General features: G+C 56.8%; 10 protein-coding genes and 1 non-coding gene across 11 annotated transcripts; 6 read left to right on the plus strand and 5 right to left on the minus strand.

The window, feature by feature from the left end:
• Positions 1-682: 682 nt before the first annotated feature.
• Positions 683-2,497, plus strand: PHSY_006225 (hypothetical protein; the record flags this gene model as incomplete). The annotated part of the gene is made up of 3 exons (XM_012336828.1): positions 683-879; positions 1,165-1,687; positions 2,081-2,497. 3 exons carry the CDS (start codon positions 683-685, stop codon positions 2,495-2,497), a joined length of 1,137 nt encoding a protein of 378 aa, XP_012192218.1.
• A 415-nt stretch (positions 2,498-2,912) lies between these two features.
• PHSY_006226 (phosphoglycerate mutase) lies at positions 2,913-4,571 on the minus strand (the record flags this gene model as incomplete). Its single annotated transcript, XM_012336829.1, has 1 exon — positions 2,913-4,571. The coding sequence occupies one exon, from the start codon at positions 4,569-4,571 to the stop codon at positions 2,913-2,915; it is 1,659 nt and encodes a 552-aa protein (XP_012192219.1).
• Positions 4,572-4,882: 311 nt separating this feature from the next.
• On the plus strand, positions 4,883-5,008 carry PHSY_007658. The gene has a single exon. It is a non-coding gene; the product is annotated as a tRNA-Met (tRNA).
• A 254-nt stretch (positions 5,009-5,262) lies between these two features.
• PHSY_006227 (STE/STE20/PAKA protein kinase) lies at positions 5,263-7,749 on the minus strand (the record flags this gene model as incomplete). The annotated part of the gene is made up of 1 exon (XM_012336830.1): positions 5,263-7,749. The coding sequence occupies one exon, from the start codon at positions 7,747-7,749 to the stop codon at positions 5,263-5,265; it is 2,487 nt and encodes an 828-aa protein (XP_012192220.1).
• Positions 7,750-8,410: 661 nt separating this feature from the next.
• PHSY_006228 (likely ferric reductase) lies at positions 8,411-10,327 on the minus strand (the record flags this gene model as incomplete). Its single annotated transcript, XM_012336831.1, has 1 exon — positions 8,411-10,327. The coding sequence occupies one exon, from the start codon at positions 10,325-10,327 to the stop codon at positions 8,411-8,413; it is 1,917 nt and encodes a 638-aa protein (XP_012192221.1).
• Positions 10,328-10,872: 545 nt separating this feature from the next.
• Positions 10,873-11,838, plus strand: PHSY_006229 (hypothetical protein; the record flags this gene model as incomplete). Its single annotated transcript, XM_012336832.1, has 2 exons — positions 10,873-11,243; positions 11,355-11,838. 2 exons carry the CDS (start codon positions 10,873-10,875, stop codon positions 11,836-11,838), a joined length of 855 nt encoding a protein of 284 aa, XP_012192222.1.
• A 415-nt stretch (positions 11,839-12,253) lies between these two features.
• PHSY_006230 (endoplasmic reticulum protein) lies at positions 12,254-13,006 on the plus strand (the record flags this gene model as incomplete). The annotated part of the gene is made up of 3 exons (XM_012336833.1): positions 12,254-12,322; positions 12,404-12,501; positions 12,595-13,006. 3 exons carry the CDS (start codon positions 12,254-12,256, stop codon positions 13,004-13,006), a joined length of 579 nt encoding a protein of 192 aa, XP_012192223.1.
• Positions 13,007-13,574: 568 nt separating this feature from the next.
• Positions 13,575-15,779, plus strand: PHSY_006231 (hypothetical protein; the record flags this gene model as incomplete). The annotated part of the gene is made up of 1 exon (XM_012336834.1): positions 13,575-15,779. The coding sequence occupies one exon, from the start codon at positions 13,575-13,577 to the stop codon at positions 15,777-15,779; it is 2,205 nt and encodes a 734-aa protein (XP_012192224.1).
• A 176-nt stretch (positions 15,780-15,955) lies between these two features.
• Positions 15,956-17,695, minus strand: PHSY_006232 (hypothetical protein; the record flags this gene model as incomplete). Its single annotated transcript, XM_012336835.1, has 1 exon — positions 15,956-17,695. The coding sequence occupies one exon, from the start codon at positions 17,693-17,695 to the stop codon at positions 15,956-15,958; it is 1,740 nt and encodes a 579-aa protein (XP_012192225.1).
• A 684-nt stretch (positions 17,696-18,379) lies between these two features.
• Positions 18,380-19,780, plus strand: PHSY_006233 (hypothetical protein; the record flags this gene model as incomplete). Its single annotated transcript, XM_012336836.1, has 2 exons — positions 18,380-18,406; positions 18,473-19,780. 2 exons carry the CDS (start codon positions 18,380-18,382, stop codon positions 19,778-19,780), a joined length of 1,335 nt encoding a protein of 444 aa, XP_012192226.1.
• A 110-nt stretch (positions 19,781-19,890) lies between these two features.
• Positions 19,891-22,254, minus strand: PHSY_006234 (hypothetical protein; the record flags this gene model as incomplete). Its single annotated transcript, XM_012336837.1, has 1 exon — positions 19,891-22,254. One exon carries the CDS (start codon positions 22,252-22,254, stop codon positions 19,891-19,893), a length of 2,364 nt encoding a protein of 787 aa, XP_012192227.1.
• Between the last annotated feature and the right edge of the window lie 665 nt (positions 22,255-22,919).

The raw sequence follows: 22,919 nt of genomic DNA on the forward strand, positions 1-22,919 counted from the left end.
CTCTCTTCTCGTCCACGAGTCCGTACCTTTGGACCCGACGCTCAGTGCAGGCTGCGCATGCCTGGTCGAGATTTGAGGCTTTGAGGCCAGTCGAGCGAGAAAGCTTTGGCCGTTCAGCCAGCTTTGGAGCTGCTCTGAGGCAGAGGCCAACATTGTCGGAATTTCGAATGATGAATTCGTGATCTTGAATTACTAGTACCTCGGCCGAGCGTTCGTTTGCAAATCAAATACACGTGTGCCTCGATCTTTTGAATCGATTTCATCCTGCTATCAGCGATACCGCGCTGTGCTGTGGGATGTGCACTTTGAGAAGAACCAGAGGTGCGGTCTGCTCGAGACACATGCTGTAGCCGTCTCGACATGGCTTTCTGAACCAGAAGCCAGCTGCACGCCTAAATGATGGAGGGCGTGCGATTGCTGTGAGCAAGCCTGATTGCGTCTCGCCTCGTCAAGTGTGAAGCCATTCCCGCAGTCTGGCTAACGGCAGCAAAAGCACGCGCGCACAGTGAGACAGCCTGCTGCCTGTAGCCGATTGTGAGTGAGTGCAGTACATTCGAGTTGGTTGCCGTCGCCATCGTCACGCTCCCATCACCACCTCATCCGAACACATACATTCCAACATGTAAGTTGTCTATTCTTGCTGCAACAGCAAACATCGCCGCACTACATCGACGCAACAGGGATGGTCATGCTGCAGGGCACTGGAAAGGCATTCATCGACAACGGCCGGACGCATATTTGTATCTTTCGACATTTTGCTCGACCAGCGATACGGCAAGGTTTGGGAGAAGCAGCGTACAGATGTGCCATCGACGTTGAGGAGCAACCGCCCCGTCGCCATGTGACGGAGCAGGGAAGGCTTTGTTGCAAGCTCGACAGGTCAGCCATCGGCATGCCTAGTGACATGGATTCCAGCTTGGTGACGAGCATAGCACGGGAGACTGCGTACCTGCCTATGCAGCTGCGTCAAAAGGCGCAACTTGGATTGCGATGGCACAGGCGTGTCATCCCAGCATGCCCAGGATTATCGCTAGAATGAAGGATCTCGTGCTTCATCGAACAAAGTGTCATCTCCAGCAGCTGGCCATCTCTGCTGAAAGCGACGGTACATTTAAACCATCAGAAGGACTCCAAACTGACATTGGCTCCCCCTTCCCATCACAGGTCTGAGTCTCTCGTCTACAAGGGCTCCCTCGCCGGCCACAAGGGCTGGATCACCGCCATCGCCACCTCGCAGGAGAACCCCGACCTCCTCCTCACCGCCTCGCGTGACCGCACCATCATCGTCTGGCAGCTTTCGCGCGACGACTCCAACTACGGTTACCCCAAGCGCATCCTCCACGGCCACAACCACTTCGTCTCCGACATTGTCATCTCCTCCGACGGCCAGTTCGCTCTCTCCGCCTCGTGGGACAAGACCCTCCGTCTCTGGGACTTGAACACCGGCACCACCACCCGCCGCTTCGTCGGCCACACCGCCGATGTCCTCTCCGTCTCCTTCTCCGCCGACAACCGTCAGATCGTCTCGGGTTCGCGTGACCGCACCATCAAGCTCTGGAACACTCTCGGCGAGTGCAAGTTCAACATCACCGACGATGGTCACTCCGAGTGGGTCAGCTGTGTCCGCTTCAGCCCTAACCCGCAGAACCCCGTCATTGTCTCTGCTGGTTGGGACAAGGTCGTCAAGGTAAGTTTCGCATCACAGCAACGCATGCAGATCAGGGCGAAAAGGAGCAGGCAGCATGGATTTTGCAACAACAGACAGTGGAGGCAGACAAGATTGTAAGGAGAAAAGCTGTGCGAAGGACAACAGCACCAGCGGGCGGCAAGTTGCGATGAAGAGCGCTTTTTAATATTTGCTACTATAGAGAGCATCGCTCGATGAGAATATCTCAAAGTCACCAAGATCACTGAGCATCCAAAGCCACCGCAAACGGGATTTGCAAGTTGGGAAGAGGTTGGATCTGGTCCAGGACGATACACGCACCTGTCTCTGATCTGCATGTTGTGCCGTTCGCACTTCAGCAGCAAACACTGACCCTCGCACCACTTCCCCTCTTTGTTATTACGCAATCTGCAGGTTTGGGAGCTCAGCAAGTGCAAGTTGAAGACCAACCACTACGGCCACACTGGCTACATCAACACCGTCACCGTCTCCCCCGATGGTTCGCTCTGCGCCTCTGGTGGCAAGGACGGCATCACCATGCTCTGGGAGCTCTCTGACGGCAAGCACCTCTACTCGCTCGAGGCTGGTGACACTGTCAACGCCCTCGTCTTCTCGCCCAACCGCTACTGGCTCTGCGCTGCCACCGCCTCGTGCATCAAGATCTTCGACCTTGAGTCCAAGAGCATCGTCGACGAGCTCAAGCCCGAGTTCAGCGGTGTCGGCAAGAACTCGGCTGACCCCGAGTGCCTCTCGCTCGCCTGGTCCGCCGACGGTCAGACCCTGTTCGCCGGTTACGCCGACAACATTGTCCGTGTCTTCACCGTCTTGTAAGATGCTTCCCCCAAAAAGCTTGTTTCGTTCCACTGCACTGTATCGTTCCGACGGAAAAGTCAAAAGCATCCCTCCCCCCTCCTCGACTTCTTCCGGCGCTACAGATTCGCAGACCCGGACTGCAATCTTGCCGTCGATCGAGATCCGGCGGCGACCCGCCGTCGTCTCGCATCGTCATCGCAACTTTGTTTTCCACAAATCATCACCGTCAATTAACAAAAAATGGGGTTTCAATGGCCCTTGTATTCCTTGCATCCCACATCACCCGCGTTTGCGATTGTCCGATCTGATGTGATTCTAAGCACAGTGCACATTTGAGGGTTCTCTGCTGGGTATGACACACTGAACGCCCGGAAACATTATCTGGAATTGCATGCTGAAATGGTTCCCGAGAAAGTACTCTGCAACCCCCGATTCAAACGCTCATCTTCATATCGATCTTTCCATGACACTTGTAGCCCTCTACCTTGAAGTCGTCGTACTTGAAGTCATCGATATCCCTGATATCTCTATCGACCCTCAACGTGGGGAAGGGCAAAGGATCCCTTTCCAGCTGCACCTTCAATGGCTCCACGTGGTCCTTGTACACGTGAGCGTCTCCCATCGCCAACACCAACTCCTTCGGCTCGCAGTCGGTCACCTTGGCGATCATGTACGTCAACAGAGCGTAGCTAGCAATATTGAACGGAACGCCCAGTCCGAGATCGCAACTGCGCTGGTACATCTGACACGAGAGGTGCTTTTTGCCTTCTCCGCGTGCGTACGCGTCCAGGTTGGAGACGAAGAATTGCGCGAACATGTGACACGGCGGCAAGGCCATCAGCTCGAGGTCTGCGGGGTTCCACGCCGACAGCAGGATACGTCGATCCGTAGGGTTGTTCTTGATCTTGTCGATGACGGAGGCGAGTTGGTCGACTCCTTGACCGGTGTAGTCGGTATCGCAGTCTTTGTAGGTGGCACCGAAATGACGCCATTGGAAGCCGTAGACTGGACCGAGATCGCCTTCACGGCGATGCGAGAGTCCGCGCGAGTCGAGGAATGCGCGAGATCCATTGCCGTCCCAGATGTGCACGCCTTTGTCCGTGAGCAACTTGGAATCCGTCTTTCCGGCAACGAACCAGAGGAGCTCTTCGAGCACTCCGCGGAAGAAGGTGCGCTTGGTGGTGAGCAGTGGCAAGGTGCCGTTGGTCAAGTCGAAACGGAGACTGGGTTGGGGAGCGAAGAGAGCAATGGTACCCGTACCTGTACGGTCGGGTCTAGATTCACCCGTGGAAATGACCCGCTGGACAAGCTCCAGGTACTGCGACTCTTCGTGCTTCGCTGAACCGCACGACCCCGGTGCACCTTCCTTGTCACCCTTGGGACCGGTCTTGCTGGAAAAGATCCCGGCCACCGTAGGCTCGGCAAAGTTGTGATGCGCATACCCCAACACCACCATCCCCCCCGCATCCATCTCGAACAAGCGACCCTTGGGCAATGGCAATCCCAACCAGCGAGCCACAAACACGCGGTTGAAATGTCCGTGACAGACGAGCAGCACATCGCACGTCTTGCCACCCACATCGTGACCCTGGTTGCGCTTGTCCACGTGTCCCGACTGCAGCGAACGGATCTTGGCGATGACGGAGTCGACACGGTCGCTCATGTGTTGGGCCGACTCTCCGGGCAGCTCTTCGGGTTTTTCGGGATGATCGGGTGTTCCATCGGTCCAAATCTCCCATCCGGGATGCTTGGCACGGATCGCATCGGTCTTGAGTCCTTCGTAGGCACCGTAATCCCACTCGCGGCAGTTCTCTTCCACCTCCACCTCTGGGATGGCAGAGCGTTGGGAGGCAGGGATGTGCTCGAGCATGATCTGGAGCGTGCGCTGGGATCGTTTGCGCGGGCTGACAAAGATGTGGTTGAGCTTGGTGGGGTCGATGAGCTTTCCGTTGCCGACACCGACGATGCTGGGCGCGAGCTGTCGCATCACCTCTTCGCCGTGTGGGGTGAGGGGGATGTCGGAGCGTCCGGTGTGTTGGCCCGAGATGGACCATTCGGTCTCGCCGTGTCGGGCTAGAAAGATTCGTGGCATCGACATGTTGAGCAAAACGGTGCGAGCAATTGCGAGTGATTGAGGAAGAGAAGAAGATACAGGAGCTCGCAACGAAGGATCAAGCGTCGATCCGACTCGGTTGCGACATTTCCCAAGAAGCTCACACAAACTCCGCGCGCCGCCATCATCATCTTGCCCTCGCAATCTACGCGCGTTTATGTCACATTTCCTCGCTTCTGGGACGCGTCTGTGCGGCCCACTGATTCGGAGACGCTGGGTGCAAATCAGCGAGCGCTATGATGGTATATGTACGCAATGTTCGACCGCATCGGGCATCACCGTCAACGATCGTCTTTGTGGCCTAGTTGGTTAGGGCGTAGGTCTCATACCAACGATCCTGCATCGCAGGAGTCAACCTACAAGCAAGCGATTGCTTAGAAATCCTAAGATCACGAGTTCGACTCTCGTCAAGGACATCGGTTTCTTTTTGTTTTGTTTTGTCGTTTTTGCTGCTTCTTTGGCATCCGTGATGGCGGAAGGAAGGTTATGACTTATTCACAGGCGTCGAGGTACGACCAGACTTGGCAACCCGAGCATCGTTCGCAAGCTCGCTCACAGACAGACAGACAGAAGCGGAAGCGTAGGACTGGTACATGTTGCAAATCTCGTGGACGGAAACCTGGTGACAAAAAAGTATGAACGACCAATAACAAATCGGGGCCACCTTGCCTCAACGGTCTGGCTTGGTGCGGAATCGGAGCAACGGCGCGAGGCTCGACAGTGGACACGCCGATTGCAAGAACGGATGGTGGAGCAGCTCGTCGGCAGAGGCACGGCTCTTGACGTCGGCACACAGGCACACCGCCAGGAAGCTCTTGAGGTTCTTGGAGAGCGTCTCGGGCTTCTTGAGCGTCGGCGTGCCGTTGGTGGCGATCAGGTAGAGCGCCTTGAGCGGCTCCTCGTCCAAGTACGGCGGCTCGTTCTCGATCATCTCGATGGCCATGATACCCAAACTCCAAATGTCGACCTTGGCACCGTACTCCTTCTGCTTGACCACCTCGGGCGCCATCCAGTACGGCGTGCCCACCATCGTGGCGCGCTTCGACTTTTGGTCCGTCAGCTTGGCGCAGAAGCCAAAGTCTGTGATCTTGACCTGACCGCTGGCGTTGAGCAGCACGTTGTCCGACTTGATGTCGCGGTGGATGATGCTCTGGCTGTGCAGGTGCTCGAGACCCTTGCACGTCTCCATGCAGATGGCCGCGATCTGGTCCTCCTCGAGCGTGTTGTTGTCAATGACGTCCGTCAATGCACCGCCCTCCATGTACTCCATGATGACCCACAGCTCATTGTTGCGCACCAGGAACGAGTCGAGGAAGTTGACAATGTTGGGATGCTGCGACTCCTTCATGACCAGGATCTCATTGACAATGAGCTCCTTGCGCGGCTGCTGAGACAGATCCATCGTCTTGATGGCGACGCGTTGACCCGTGGCCAGCGTCTTGGCGACAAATACCGATCCCGAAGCACCCTGACCCACCTTTTTGATCTTGCTGTAGAGCATGTTGGGGTCGTCCTGGCTCACCACCGCGCGCAGCTTGTCCATGATCTGCGCCTCGGACATGGTGCTGATTCGGCGCTCGGCCTCCTTCTGCTGTGCAGTCTTGGCGCCCGTTTCCTTCTTGGCCGTCTGCAAAGGCTTGACAGGTGCAGCGGCAGCGGAACTCAGTGCCGCCGCCACAGGCGAGGGCTGCTTGGCGACGGGTGCAGCCTTCGCAGCGCCAGCAGCGCCCGACGCTGCGACACCAGCGGAATCGCTTCCGAGCTTGAGCTCTTTGGTCTTAACGTTGAGTCCCTGCACTCCGCCGTCGTTGGCCAGTCTGCTCGAAGGTGCCGACGAGTTGGGAGGTGGCGGAGCTGGCCGCGTGGAAGCGAGCGAGGATGCAGGAGTCGGGACTTTGGCAGCGCCGGGAGCGGCGGGCGCCTTGCGCGAAGGCACCAGATCTGGGTATGCGTTTGCAGCGGATGTACCGGAGGGGGGCGTTGCGCGGCCGTACTTGGAGTCGTTGGAGCCAGCGAGGCGGGAAGAGGAGGACTGGGATGAGGCTGGGCTGGATGCGCCCTGTCGGCCGTCGTCGGAAGGTCGCCTCGCCATGGCAGTCTGTGCGGGTCTGAGCGAAGATGCGGCCGACGATGAGGCGGCGGCAGCAGACGAGCTTCGGAAGGCATCCGAAGGCGGTTTGGACGCGGCAGAGTATTGGGGAGCGTCCTTGCTCAAGCTGGACGACGAGTCGGCTCCCGCGCTTCCAGCGAAGCCAGTGCCGGCCTTGAAACGAGGCGCAGACGAAGCGCCCGCAACCTCGTTGGGTTTGCGTCCAGCTTGGACGTTCATGGTGGGCGTACCGAGGCCAAAATCGTCGCGCTCGCGCTTCTGAATATCGGTGTAGAACTCAAGCACGTCGAGAACCGCCTGAGGATTCTTCTCGTAGTCCTCGCGCGTGATGGCCGAGGTGGTAAGCAGCTTGGACCACTGTTCCGGCAGACCGGTGAAGGCTCCGCTGATGGGATCGAAGCCGACGTGGACCTGGTGGACAAAGTTGGTGGGCGAGGATACGCCCATGAGCGGCGAGCGGGAGTATATGTCATCCATCCAGCCGTAGAGCTCCTCGTCGCTCTTGAGCTGCAGATAGAACGTCTTCTCCTTGGTCTCGACCTCGATACAGTACGGCTTGAGATCTGTGCGAGATACGTTCGAGATGTCCTTGAGGAAGACGAGCGCGACGGCCTGGTAGGTGGTTTCGTTCTTGTGGAAGGTGAGCGTCTGCTCGCGCAGAGCAAGCCAGCGCTTGCTCCAGATCCAGGAGCGAATACCATCCTCCTTGACACTGACCCAGCCTTTCCTCACAACGGCGGCGCCGCTGGTGGTGGCGCCGGGACCTGCTTGCTGCCAGCCCGAGTTGTTGCCGGCGAGATGGTTAGCGGGCGCACCGGAGGAAGCGGTAGCGCCTGGCCCAGCAGGACGGAGCGGACCGGTGTAAGATCCACCGCCGGCGCCGACGCCTGAGGAGCCCGAGTTGTATTGAGATAGGGGTGGCAAGAAAGGGTCGTTGTGCTTGCTTGCCGGAACGGGTGGTGCTGGTCGTGACGGTGTCAAGGAGCCGAAGGAGCCGCCTTGTGGTGCGCCATGCGCCTGGTTCGACGTGCTGCGGAAGCCAGACATGGTTGCAATCGCTCGCTCGCTGGGTGAGGAGAAAGGCGATGCTGCGCGATCGGTCGTGTGGTAAGTCTGACGCGTATGTTGAGGATGAAGGTCCACGAGACGTGCTGCGAGAGCGACGCGCAACTAACAGAGTGCCAATGACCTATGACCAGAGTGGACAATGATGACAGACGAGATGGTCTTAGAGAAGAGAAGCCTCAAAGAGACTCTGTCTCAGGCCCGAGCTCAGAGACGCTGCCCCTGCTGTGCAGGACGTGTTGCGTTGGCGACTTTCCTGGACTCGCACTTGTGCGTGTGTGCATCTGCTGCGTGTTGCAAGCGCCCAGCGTGGGCGCGAGGCAAGCGGGGCGCGTGCGGGACAGGCAAGGATTGTGAATGTGTTGCGCCCTGTGCCTGTTGGTCTCACGAAAATCGTGCGAGATATGCAGGACAGAATTTCGAATTCCAAAATATAGTTACCTCGATGTAACACTCCAATCTGCGATGAACCGACCATGAGCCTTCTGAGCTGCGTTTGAGCCGTTTGCGATGAGGACAGTCTGGTCGGATCTCATGTCAAGCAAAAGGAGTGAAAAGGCGTGAATTAGAACTATCATTGCAACGGGAAAGCCTGAGGACGCTATGTCGCTTCAGACGCTGGAAGGCCCGGATCAAGAAGTGCCTAAAAACCGAAATGCTCGGTGATGAGCGAGACGTTGTCGAGGCCAGCCAGCTTGCCACGAAGGATCTCGCTCTGGAGAGCTGCAACTGCATTCGATGCGTCCTTCACCATGCCAGTAGGACCACATACGACCACAGCCGCAGAGGCGTAATCTTCATCAGGCTGTGGCGCAGCGCTCGAGCTGTCTGAGTGCGCCTTCTCGACGTCTGCTTCTACATGCACGAGATTGGACGCGCCCCGGATGAAATCCGACACCGCAGACGCGGCTGCAGGACGTGTGCCCCATTGAATTTCCCAGTCTGCTGGCAAGCCGAGATCTCTTGGGGCTTCGTCTTTCCCGCTAATGTAGATCGTCACGTTGAGCGCACCGGGAGGGGCAAGCGCAGCGATGGTGACGAGGTGCTGACGAGCCCAGTCGAGCGCTTGTGCATCGCGCATAGACCAGACGAGGTGAACGCGCCGTGTGGTCGCTGTCTTTTGTTGCCATAGCCAAGACAGTTCGAGGAGTGATGCGAGCACAAAAGTGATGCCGCTGCCACCGGCCAGGAACAGGGCGTGTCGATACGTGGCTACGCTAGCATCCTGTCCGTAGGGGCCGTCAAGCACTGCTCTAAGGTCTAGTCCGCTTGAACCGCCGGCGATATGCTGACTTTGACTTTGCAGTGCCCGATCGTAGAGATGCTTTGTGAGGCCACTGCGAGCCTTGGCCATCAAGACGACCGTAGATACGAGCTGCTGTTCATCCGCCGATGGCATCGAAATGATGGTGAACGGATGTGCCGAGAGCGGCGCAAGTCCAGGGAAGCGTACAAAGACGTGTTGCCCGGCGCGCCAACGCATTGGCGACTGAACCGTCATCTTTGCAAGTCCGCCGGGAAAGGCCTCGACTCGGCACCTTGCGAGTGAGAGGAAGCTGTTCTGCTGCAACTGCGTGGCGAAGCGCAAAAAGACCGAGAGCATGTAGAGGGCGGCGGTGGCCCACAGGTACCTCCACGAGGTGAGCAGTGCCTGGCAGTGCACGAACATGTAGCCCAGGAAGAGGATCGCCACGGGGACGTGTATGAGCAGGAACAGCTCGTAGCATCTCTCTCGGATACCCGTAAGGCTCGCAAAGGAGAGCACGAACAAACACGCGTAAGCGATAACGCCGGTAGTGTTGATGCTGTCCGAAAAGAACTCTTCTCGCAATCCTGCAGCACCGGAATCGGCCAAGGGCTGATAGATGAAAGGGACGACGTGGACCGTGGAAAGGAACAGCATGAATCGGGCAAGCCACTGATGGTAGACTTGAAGCTTCTCGTGACTGACGCCGGTGAGCAGAGAGATGAAATTGACCTTGGAGCCGAGCGTGAAGATGAACGGCATCAGGCCGAGTGCCAGCATACCTGCGCGCAGAGCGAGAGGCGGGCTTCCGAAACTGCGGTCGACTCGATAGTAAGGTTGCACCACGAAAGTCCAGATGGTGAAGCCGAGCATGAAAGCGCCGAGTGCCAACGTAGCTCCCAGCACGGGTAACCGAAAGTTGATGAGTCCCAACCGATACGAGGGTAGGTGTCGATAGGACAGCATGCGCAGGGCCGCGACGGGTCGGGTGAGTCCGCCGGAGCTCGACGCCTGTTCGTATTTTGATGAGCGTCGCCACCGTGACCGCAACGAGGCAGCTGCATAGAGCAGGATGATGATCGAGATGGTCGCGGTCATTCCTTGACTATACTTGAGCTGGCCAGCCCATGGATCGCCGGTTCGAGTGTTGGGCATCAATCCGATGCCAGCCGTACTTGGCGAGCCGTGTCTTTTCTCCATCTTGGTCGTCGAATGTGCTCGGCCCAGCACGGACGTACGGATCTGAAGAAGTTTGTAGATATGGTGGTGTTCGTAAGACCGTGAGGGTGCGGCGCAGGCCGTTCGGTCCCACATCCCGCTCGGAGCGTTTCCGAAGTGAGCGGTGCCATATTTGAAGGCGGCGGTTCGGAGCGTTTCAATTTTCGTGCTCGAGATGTGCGGACCGCCCACATGGCACATAAGAGGGAAAAAAGCCTCCGAGCGTACACGCGAGCCGCCACAGGCACCGCCTTCCAACGTGCCACGATCAGCGCATATGGTAGCAGCTTTCGTCAAGCATCAATGACCATGGAAGACGGCATATGGATTGTAGCTTGAGGCCGCCCGGGGGACCCTGGGTAAAGATGGCTCTGAAGACGCTGTTGGTTGGGTGGAAAGCGACCGGGGCAGTCGCAACTACTCGTGCGAGTGCAAACGCATCGGCTATCCATACATCATCATCGATCGACACACTACAACCGTATCTGGGATCGCGAAATTGGTTTGCCGACATGGTGTTGGCCACATTTCGTGAATTGAGTGTGGCAAAGAGACTCTGATCGACAGTTGCGGAGCCTCTTCCTGTGAGACCATCAACTCATCCGGCATTCAATTCGACATACAGCACAACCGTACCCATCATGGCCTCCCTCCCTGCAATCAAGGCTGGCAACTTGGCCGTCATCAGTGGCGGCGCCAGCGGTATCGGTCTGGCCGCCGCGGCTTTCTACCTGTCGAAGGGCATGAAGGTGGCCATTGGCGACCAGAGCGAATCGAGCCTGCAGTCGGCGACCAAGACGCTCTCTAGCAAGGGTGACACGTACCTCGGCTTGCTGGACGTGACGGACCAGACGAGCGTCAACCTCTTTCGCAGGAGCGTGTTCGAAAAGTTCCCCGACGCCAAGCTGACCATGCTGATGGCGAACGCGGGTGTTGGCGGACCAACGAAGGCTTCCACATCGGACGGCTGGGATCGCATCCTCAGCACCAACTTTCACGGTGTCGTCAATGTGTGAGTTGCATCTCAACGAGCTTGGCCTATCAACGAGCCTTCTGATCGATGTGTTCCCTGACTGACTTTTCGTCTTCCTTGTTCTTGCCTCAATGCAACGGCCAAATGCAGCTGCCAAGCGTTTCTTCCTGACCTGAAAAAGCATGGCGAGGACGCTCTCATCATCAACACCGGATCAAAGCAAGGCATCACCACGCCACCTGGCACAGGTCCTGCTTACAACATCTCGAAAGCAGCAGTCAAAGTGTATACCGAGTGTTTGGCACACGAGCTCCGCGAGGACAAGGCGAGCAAGGTCGACGTCAAACTGCTGATCCCTGGTTGGGTGCACACCGGGTTGACGGGCGCCAAAGATGGCAAGCCAAAGCCGGATGGCGCCTGGACGCCTGAGCAGACGGTCGAGTTCATGGTGGAACGAATCAAGGCTGGATCGTTCTACATCCTGTGTCCCGACAACGAGACCAAGCGCGAGATCGACTTGGCGCGTATGGAATGGAACGTCAACGATGTCATCCAAGACCGACCCGCCTTGTCGCGATGGCACGACGACTATTCTTCTGAATTTAACGAGTTTGTCAAGAGCAAGACCTCGTAGACTTGTATCTCTCTTGATGTATGACATGCGCTTCATCTTCACAGCTCACTTCGAATCGAATCAAAGCGTACACAAGTCGTTTTAGCGAATGCTGTTCTGTGCCCGTGTATGGTCTTTGTTGGAAGTATGGCTAAGAATAGTGGCTGTGTCAAAGCGCGTCTCAGTGTTGTAATTTTCAGTCAGGATGGCCCGAACGCACAGAATTGACATGTGGCTCGCGTTGTGGCACGGCAAATCGTCATCGTGCACTTGAGAATTCCACGTCTCAGCCTTCGCTTCGGTCGTCACATGGGAGCATCAGAGCTTCTAGACTTGGTTCGACCTCACCACCACGCCAGTTATCTTCTGACATCTCCAACGTCGTCGCGACTTTTCCATCCATCACAAGCATCTACAAGACCCTTGCACGTTCAAGATGACGCTCTATTACAGCATCGTATTCGCACTCTTGTGCTTCGAAATGGCCATGTTCATGGTCCTCATCGTACGTCGTCGCGGTTGCTTAGTGACTCAACAATCTGCATTTTCAGAGCGCTGACATAAATCGTTTGTTCTTAACCCACAGGTTCCCTTGCCATTCACCTGGAGACGCAAGTTGTTCCACTTCCTGGCTGTCAACCCAGTCGTCGCCAAGATTCAGTATGGTCTCAAGATTACCTTCATGTGAGTCATCGCCTGCCATCTCCTCAATGCCGACACACAGCCGACTGACCGCTCTGCGTATTTCTCCTGATATGGTCGTGGTGTGTTCAACAGATTTGTCGCAGTGCTTTTCGTTGATGCCGTTCAGCGCATGGTCAAGGTCATGTCCGAAGGCGAGACGGCCCGAGACAACCGCGGCGTACAGGACGTCCGAACCGAGACCAACTACGCCGCGCGCAAATTCTACAGCCAGCGCAACATGTACTTGACCGGCTTCACCCTCTTCCTCAGTCTCATCCTCTCGCGCACCTACTCGCTCATCCTCGACCTCATCAACGCTCAGGAGGAGCTGGTTGCGCTCAAGAAGGGAGGCAAGACCAGCGGAAGCGGTGCTGACATCGAGAAGAAGTACTTGACCGAGATTGACACGCTCAAGAAGCAGACCAAGCAGCAGCAAGAAGAGTACAATCGACTCAGTGACGAGCTCGCCAAGGCTACCGGTACCACTTCGACCAAGAAGGACTAATTGCAGCCATCACTTGCCCTTCAAAAACCTTTCGCGTCATGACCGGTCATGTCGTCGAACATGACAAAGGTCGATCATGATGAATTGCACAGTTGCCTTGTCTTGAAGGAAGCCTGGTCGACTCACTCAGTGTGCTGTGTTCAAATGACCCTCCGGGAATCCCGCAGCCATGTCACACGATGTTCTTGTTGCCTCTTATGCAATCGACATTTTTCTCTTTGCTTCCTCTCACGAATCAATTGGCGGAAATGTGGGAATTCGAATCGTGCACTGAATGATCAAACGCCTTCGTCCAAACCTGAGTTGTAAAGTGAAGATGTCACAAGGTTCGTCCCAGTGAATGTGCCCTGTTAGAAACGAGTGTGAAGTGTTGTTCTAAGTGGCATGTCTGCTGCGCACTTGATTTTTGGCCTCCACTCCACGCGAGCCGGCGATTTGAGAAGAATTGCTTTCGACCAACTCAGCCGGAATCCTTCTTCTACAGCACTACCACCCAAACCTACGCGGCCCGCAACACATTCAATACTGCAACGAGAACGAGTGTTGCTGTTCATTGCCAGCAAGGAAGATGGGTGTATTCGATGGACAGAACAGTCAGCAACTCGTCCAGTCTTTGGCCAAGCTTCCCACTTCGGATCTCGTGCGCTTCACCCTCCAAAAGCCGGACGTCGCCCGCATCTTTGCCTCTTCGCTCCATCTGCTCGCCATCGAAGCTGCATCAGACCCACTACCTGTCAGCAAGGAAACTCAGAATGCAAGCGGCCATGTCGATATCCTTGCACGTCTCATCGAGCGAGGTGATCCTTCGCTAGCCAGGAAGTTTGTTCCCACCCAAGGATCTCTCGTCGACCTTGCTGTGGCCGCACCAGAGGGAGCGAGGACGGCGGTTGCTTCTATCCTGGAGCGTCTGCTGGATGCAACCAGCGTCAAAGAGATCGTCGGCGGCCTCTCGTTGCAATTTTCCGGCCTCGTCTCGGAAGGTGCCAAGCAAGATGCCGCCGCATTCTCGTCCACGGTTCGCACCCTCGCTCGTCTTAGCAACGCTTTCCTCGCCGTCTGTCCACCACGTCTGCTCAAGGGCAACCTCAGTCTCATCCAGACTTGGGCTCGAACAAGCATCGACATCTACGACAAGACCCTACCGCAACTCGCCAAAAGCCTCGCAAACGATGCAACCCACATCCTGAGCGAGCCAGACCTCGCAAGCCTAGACGTCGAAATTTGGCAGCTTCACTGGCTCACATGCCGAGTCGACTTGCTGCAGCTCATCTCTACTCTGCTATCTTACCTCACAGGCTCGTCGAAGCTCGTGGATGCCCTGCGCGAAAGTCTCGCAGACACGGAAAAGCTTCTCAACAAAGGAGGCTTCTCGACACTTCTCAATTCGACCATCCTGCTCGATCTTGCTGCCTCGTCCGATTCGTGGCCTTCGTTGCGATCCGAGCTAGCTTCCGCCGTGTCGAGCAAGAAAGGCAGCGGTAGCGATGCGATCGCATCGATCGACACGTTGGCTACTTCGGTGCCAAAGTTCACCGGGGCCGCCTGGGATGCTTTGCAGCGGTTCATGGCTTCCCAGATTGCACCTTCTTCCACTGATACCTCTTCAGCGTCCAAGACAGGGAGCGGTGAAGGTGATTCTGAGGAGGTCTTGGCTTCCGTAGATTCTGTTCTGCCGCACTACGGTATGGACCGTCTTCGGACCATTCTTTCTCGACCGTCGTTTGCTGGGCAAAGTGCAGAGATGGTCATCCAGAGGTTGCTGGAAGGCGACGAGGGCGAAGCGGAAGCACCTGCATCGAGTCGAATGCCACCGTCCGCACCGGCCGTACCACAAGCCGTGGCTGCTCAGCAAGCTACCCCGCCACCTGCTATAGCTGCAGAAACACCGCTGCCGTCCTCCTCCGCAGCTGCCCCCTCGCCGGTCAAATCCAGAGCCCTCTTTGGCGACTTTGCCTTCGACCCCGCTTCCATCGTGCAGCCCAAGCTGGCGAGGAGCGGTCGCGTGGACGAGCTGGCACCCGAACTCAAAGCAGCCATCCTCGCGCGTGCCGAAGCCGCCGACGACGACGAAGCCGAAGAAGAGTGGAATCCTTTCGCCGAAGGGCAACGAACCGTGGGTGTTGAGGACGAGTTGGATCTGGACAACGACGGACGCGAAAGAGCACCTCACCGGTCGACGGGAGAGGATGGAGATAGCGATGGGCATGAAGGTGCGGAAGAATCTAGAAAGAGGGAGAGGCTTTTGTTGCGGTACTACGTTCAGAATGGATCGGGATGTTTCTCTGCCGATGCAGCGACGAGACGCAGTGAGGTGAGGAGGAGGTTGAGGGAGCAGACGGGGTGGGGAGATGATCTGATCGAGTCGTGGGCGGTGATGTTGGATCGCAATCCGAAGAAGGATCGACTGTTGGCGGCGGCATCGCAGTCTGAGCTGGAGGAGCAGATGGCTGAGCGCGACTCGCGCAATGCGACGGATGCGGATGATGATGAGGCGGGGAGGGGGGATGTGAGAAGGTTTGGTCCGGATCGTGGACGCGGTGGTCGGATCTTGAGAGGTGGCGGACGCGGTGGTGGAGGTGCCAGCTCTGGGAGGGGCGGAGGCCACGCTGGTGGCTCGAACCAGGGTGGTGGTGCGCAGACGAACAAGGCGACGAGAGGTCGTGGTACAGGTAACTCTGGAACCGACCGATCAGCGAAACAGAAGGAAAAAGCGGGGAACAAGGCACGTCAAAGAGGTCACGATAAGAAGATGGCTCGTGTCAATCCTTCCTAGGTCCCCCACGACGTCGTTCGTCCTCATCGAATGGAAACTTCTCACCACAAAGAGCAATTGTTTCACAGACAAGTGTCTTTCAAAAAGATTGATCAGATTAAACATGAACGAGTAGAAGGCGTGAAGGAGATGCGATGGGTATACATATGAGAGACAAGACGCGCATGCAGGGGAAACTAGGACGTTCCAGCGGCGGCTACTTTGGGAAACACCAGCCAGTTGGACAAGTTTCTCGCGGTTCCTGGATCCCTCGCGTTGCCCCAAACCATGACTGTCGCAACGATCAAGATGGACGCGCTGACGAGAGCAAAGTTATCCGTCCTCACCAATCCACCTTTGTTCAACTTCCCACCGTTACCCGTCCCTGTCGATGCCACTGGGTTGAGTCTGGGGATGTTGCTCTTCATCTCGGTAAACACCACGGGGAGCAGGACGATGCATGCGGTGTAGAACACCATGATGCTCCTCCACACCAATCCGGGCCACTCGAGCAGGCCTGGTTTCCTCGTCCTGCCCTCCGCCTCGTAGAATTTGGGATGGGCGAACAACGCGTAGATGCTGTACACCGCTACGGCGAAGAAATGCCCCACGAGGAGCATCGGTTTCGGCGCCAACCCAGACAACAAGGATACAGGCCCGTTGACGCATTCTCCACCCATCTCAAAGTACTTGAAACAGCCTTCCCTCAGCACTTCGAGGTTGGCATCGTCTGCACCGAACAAACTGTACAGTGCTTGGGCGAGGATGTTGATGACCGAAGAGAGACCTTTTCTGCTCCAATGCCATGAACGAAGGGCTGGTCTGATGGAAGACCAGTTACTGAGGTCCAAAGGTGCGCGTGGGGGGTTGGGACCGGAGAGCGGAGCCCAGTGAGAACCGCCAAGTGCTTCGGTGAGGTGGACTGCGTCCCAGAGACCTACGGTCATTCCACCGCCGGTGAGCGGGTGCCGCATGTTCATAGCGTCTCCAACAACAATGACACCCTTTGCCGAGTCGGATTGACCTTGCATACTTGGTGGGAGGAACGAGTTGGGCATGCTGCGTAGACGTTGACCTTTGGCCATCTCGGCCTGGACGCATTCGCGAAGCTGCTCGGGGAGTTGCGGGATGACGTTTTCGTTGACGTGCTTTTGCAGATCGCCCTTGGCGACGGAGGGCAGCTTTTCGCCGGCGACGTCGATGAGAATGCGTGTGGAGTGGGTGCCGATCTGGTAGAGCAGAACAGGCCCATGCTTGGAGAGGACGACGTGGCCGTGATGCGGTGCTGGCAGGGGTGCGTCGTGCAGCTCGAGACCGACGAAGTTGGATCGGACCATGGGCTGGATCGAGCTACCGTGCGTGCGTCGGAACTTGGAGAAACAGCCATCGGCGACGATGGTGAGAGGGGCTCGCAGGTCGAACGCCTCGGCCTCGCCCTCTGGCGCCTTCTTCCATGTGGCGCTTACGCCGACCACCTTGCCTTCGCGATCTTTGAGTAGATCTCGGACGGTGGCCTCATACGGCGTCACATTCTGCTGACCTAGCACCTTTTTGCGTAATGACTGTACGAACTTGCCATGGTGGAAACTGCGGCCTTCCACCTTGCCACTCTTGCTGACGACGCCTCTGCCGGCCTCGTCTGACTTTTCCTGTGGGTATGGAATGGGTACCGATCGAGGGCCGTAGAACACGTGGTAGCCTTCGACGGGTACAGCATCAATGTTTTCGAGGGTGTCGACGATGCCCATCCTCGAGAGTGCTCGAACACCGCCAGGTTGAAGCAGCTCTCCGACGATACGGTCAGGTTCGTCAAAGTCGCGTTCGAGCAGGGCTACTTTGCGGCCGGACTTGGCGAGCGAGTAGGCGAGAGCAGACCCGACAATGCCTGCGCCGACGACAACGATGTCAGGCCTGTTGGAAGAGGTTGCGGACGTCATGATGGAATGCGATGATGCTGTTGGTATCGAAGAGGTGATTGGTGCGAGTAGACCAGCAAGATATATACTGTTGAAGTGTCAAGCCTACTGGTCTTCGAATGATGATGTGGCGGTGGTGATTCGTCTGCTGTTACTGAATGCAATGCTGATGGTTCTATATGATGGTTGCGGAGCTGGTTAGATGGTGAGGGTGCAGATGAGAAGTGTGAATCCAATCAATAAGCAGCACATGTCGAAAGCATTGCTCGCCAGAAGAAAGCACTTTGGCGTGAAATTAGTGCTCAACCACGCGCTGGTGCCTGCAATTCACGCAAGCCTGACGCAACATGATGCCGTGTTGTGCTGTGCTGTTTGCTAAATTTGGGACGCCGTTCAGCTTAGGACAACATGAAACCCAAAAAGTGCAGCCCCGCGTGAGAGTTGTGGCCTGATCTGCAACGCTGCGCGACTGCCGCCACGCACCTTGAGCCGCCAAATCACCTGTATTAGGTAAGGAAATTTCGCCGACGTTTTGCAAGAAGTTGTGAGATTGGTGAATACAATTAACTCGTCATGCTTAGTCAGCCTCCACCTTGCCTCCTGCATCATTCGCCTCGCCGCTGCAGCTGTGCAGCACCTTCGGAAGCTCCAACATCTTGATACGGCAACGACAAGAATCCACCACTCGAGCCCATCTCCTCAAAGATGGCACAAACGGTGCGGCAGCAAAGCGTGAGTCTAGCACGACCATCAAGCTTGACAAGGTGCAAGTGCTGACAAGACATCCTCTCTCGACAGCCGCTCAATACCGAGCCAAACTCTAAAGAGCTGGCTGGCTCCTACATCACACCCAATGAGCTCATCTTCAATCGAAACCACGACTCTGTCATCTCTACAAATGCTCCGAACTCGGGCGGATCAGGCTGGATGCTCGGCATCTCTGTCGAGCAGGACGAAACGTTGAAAGTGTTGCACGTCTCGCAACCGTCTCTTCCGCTGGAGTCGTTGAAGAAGGATTACGAGCTGGTCGAGGTGACCGCTACCCTCGAATGTGCAGGTAACCGACGAGCCGAATTATCCGCGTCTCACCAGCCAGCAGAAGGTATACAGTGGGGGAACGCTGTCATCGCCAACGTCGTATGGGGTGGTGCTTCCCTCCGATCTGTTCTGCTCGCTGCCGGTATTCCAGATCCTTTCTCCCACCACTCTCAACTATCAATCCTTCAACCTTCAGCAGATGCATCTCTCCGCGATTCCGAATCATGGGCTCGTCCGCTCCACCTCCACCTCTTCAGCGCACAAGAGAGCAGCGAGTCAGACGATCCCACCCGCACAGAGTACTTTGCCGCCTCCATCCCATTCGTCACCGCCATGCATCCCAACCAACACTGTCTGCTGGCGCACGAGTACAACCGTACACCGCTCACGCAGCGTCATGGAGCACCGTTGCGCGCAGTGATACCCGGTCACGTAGGTGCGAGGTGGGTCAAGTGGCTGAACGCGCTCAAGATCAGCACGTCGGAGAATGATTCGCCTCCCATGAGGCAAGACTACAAGTTGCTTACTCCGGATGCACAGGCCGACGAGAAGGAGTTTGCGGACAAGGCGGGAAAAGATGCTGAGTTTAGGAAGGAAAGGTTGAAGAAGGAGAAGCCTCTGCAGAGGCTCGAAGCTAGTTGCTCGATCACGCAGCCCGGACAGGGCGAGCGGGTGGTCCCAGCGGGAGAGGACGGTGTGGTGGAGGTCAAAGGGTATGCTGTGGGTCAGGATGGATCGCCAGCGACGCACGTCTATGTTGCTCTGGTACCGGACAGAGATGGTACCACGGACGAGCTGCTCACTTCGCTCGAGCCTGACGTCGAATGGAAGCAGGCACAGCTGATCAACCGAGATGCATCATCCAATGCAGCTCCGAGCACATGGAGCTGGGCTTGGACGCTGTGGCACGTACAGATGCCTGTCCCCGAGTCCGACCGCAAATGGGCTCTAGTCGCTCGATGTGTCACCGCCTCTGGTGTCGAGCAGGAGAAGATCTCCGAGTGGAACCTGCGTGGCTTTTGCAACCGCTCCTGGTCCGTCGTTCGCAACCTTTCGGTCCAATCTTGACGAACTTCTTGGCAACACAGTGATGTATATCTCGTTCGAACGACATGTATGTTCGTGATATTCCTGAAATGGACAGTGATGTTACAAAAGGTCGTGATCGCGAGAGCTCATCATACATTGGCACCGTTCGTTCCCGCCTCTCCCAATTCGGAATTGGCGCTTTCCGTCCTGCCCCTCTTTTCCAACGCCACCGGCCCCACGCCTCTCCTCCCCGGTGCTCTCACCTTCTTCCCCGGCAACATCATGGCATCGTACGGATCCCTCGGCGTCCAATCCCACGTATGAACCATCGTAATGTTGCCATTCCTGATCCTGCTCGCATAGCTATCCGCAATCAACCCGGACGACAACACGGTCGAATCTTTGCCTCCTCCGCTGTTCTCCGATGCGAGCGCAGCCTGCAACTGCAACTGCAATTCTTGCTGTCGTCTCTGCAGTTCCTCCTTGTCCTCTTCGGGCAGGATTTCGGCTTCTTTTTCGCGCATCTGCAGGACGAGCTTTTCCAACGCAGGTCGTAGGGTCGAGTTGCCACTGCCGGATCCTCCTCCACCACTACTGCGTGTGGAAGAGATGTTGGAGGAGAGATCGCTGCTCGAGCCGGAACCGCCGAGGAGATCGCGTGAGGCTGGAAGACCGTGGAAGAAGCGTTCGGCGTGTTTGTCGTCCAATATGGGAATGGGATCGTCGATACGCGAGACGCGTTTGAGAAGCTCTGCGCTGGCAACGACACGTGCGCCGATGGTGAGTTGGGAAGGATGACGATGTCCTAGGGTCGGAACGAGGGCACCGGATGGTGGGATGAGAGCCGCTGGTCGGCCCTGTGGTCGGACCGGGGTTAGCACGGGCGCAGACAGCGCGTTGGCTACCTCGACATTGTCCTCGTACAGCGTAGGCGGCGGCAACGTGGATACGAGCCAGCTCGGGCCCGGATTGAAAGGTATCACTGACGGTCGGGCTGCCACGGCCGCATACAAGCTGTCGTTGGGTGCGTATCGCGAAGCATCAGCCAACGCATGCGCCAGCCTCCTTCGCTTCGTCGCTGCATCCTGGTGTGATGGCCCAGACGGTGTCAAGTAGACACCAGCCGCACTGCTCGATGCAGGATCCTCCACCAGAGCTTGATACTCCGCAGCGAACGCCCGCAGCGATGACGTTGCTGGAGCAATCGAAGCGATGGATGTGTCGCCGAGTACGGACGCTACATTTTCCTCCAACTCCCGCAGCTCGTCTTTCTGATAGGTTGCTGCTAATGTCGATGAGTCGTACGTCACACTTTCTCTCCAACTGTCGCGCAAGATTCTGCGTGCTTGAAGCGCCTCGAACGCCTTCTCGGCCTCGGCCGCTCTCTCCTCCGCTGTCTTTTGTACGACGATTGCAGCTTGACTCTCGTCGATGTTGGTATCTTCATTCTTCGCTGCTTCGGCCGCAGCAGCAGCGGCGGCAGCAGCTGCAGCTTCGTCAGCTCTCCTCTGCGCCAGCTCCCTGCGCCGTTGCTCTTCCAGCACGTATTCCGGATCGACCTCGACAGGTTCCAGTTTGACGTGGACCTCGTCGTGCGTATCCACGCCAGAAGGAGCCTCCCCACTGTCCGGCAATGTTTCTGTCGCTGATCCTGATGCTGCTCCTTCTGCAGACTCTGTGCGAGACGGTGCTCCAGGAAATGTCGGAAGATACGCGGGCACATAGTCGATGACGGATCCACCGAAGTGTCTAGCCGGCGTGTACTCTGGTGCATCTGTCCGCATGCGCTTCTGTGCGTACGGTGACCGACGTCCATTGGTTGCATGCTGATTCTCTGATGTATCGCTCTCCTCTCCATCTTCGACGTCAGAAAACGTTAGCGTATCGAGGTCATCTGTGGAGCTCGATCCTTGTGTGGACGCCTCGCCGTTGGCTCTGAGTGAAGAGGGTCGAGACGGCCAAACGAGCTGCTTGGTCATCGATTCGCGAATGATGCTTTCTGCTGCTGCTTGTTCGAAAACATCTCCAGGAAGAGGCTGAAAGTGAATCTCGTTCACGTCCGATGGCGATGGTGGAACGCGGCCGGTATTGAGGATGCGAAGAAGGTCCTTGCCGCGCATAGGATCCTGCAACGCTGTCGGTAATGCGCTCGTGGTCGCTTCGACGTGTGCGCCGTTGACACCATTGGTATGAGGTGCAGCATCCTCAGGTGCGGGGAGTCGACCTTCTTGCTCAGCCCAGTCGAGCAGTTCCTCGATGGGGTCGCCGCCAAGGATGTGCTCGAGAGAGGCGCGAACATCGTGAGGTGAGATGACGGTGCGTCCAGCGTGATTGGAGTGTTGAACACATGTGGATCCAATAAGCTGGATGTATCTTTGCATGACCTCAGCCATGAGATCCGCTGCCCCTGACGAAGATCGAGAGAATCCTGCCGAAGACAAGAGTGCCAGGACTGCTACCGACATGTGCGAAGCCGAGTAGGCCTCGGCCGTCGGTTTCGACCGTGTGACCATCCTGGTCGGCTGGCTCGAAGCTTCAAGTGTGACGAGCTACGCCCCGCCTTCGGTGCTGATCCAAGATGAGCTGCAGAGGTGATGAGTTCACCCTGCAAGTCTGCGCCGTTTACTGCATTGGCTATTGAAAAGAGGTCGAGTCCACCAATCAATCCTTTCTTGTTCGGACCCAGCCGGGCGCGGAGCTGTGGGACGGCAGCAACTCAAACGATGCTGTACCTGCACGGTGGTGATGTCGATGGATCCTAAGGCGGGCAATGGCGAGAGAGACTGAATGAACGGTGGTGGATGCGGGTCAAGAGAGGAGTCGACGAGATCGAGATGGCTGGAGGTAGCATCACGTGACGCGTCCTTCCCCAAATGTGCACGGAAAACGGAAATGGGTTGGAAAAGAAGAGTGAGTTCAGACAAACATTCTCTCCACCTCGTGCTGCGCTTCTCCCTTTCTTCCTTCTTGCCCCGCATCCATCACCATTATCATCGCCATAGCGCTCATCCCTCACCATCAAATACGAACCCGCTGAAGAAGCATCAGGCAATCGATCCACTGTCGACTAAATATATACACAAACCGCTATAACGAAACAAAAGCATACAGGCTCTATGGCATCACACCAAGAAGAAGTATCGCTCTCAGAGGCAGGCACGAGCGACCTTCATCATGC

This window comes from Pseudozyma hubeiensis, assembly GCF_000403515.1.
Source record: "Pseudozyma hubeiensis SY62 DNA, scaffold: PHS58, whole genome shotgun sequence".
Classification (NCBI taxonomy): Eukaryota; Fungi; Basidiomycota; class Ustilaginomycetes; order Ustilaginales; family Ustilaginaceae; genus Pseudozyma; species Pseudozyma hubeiensis.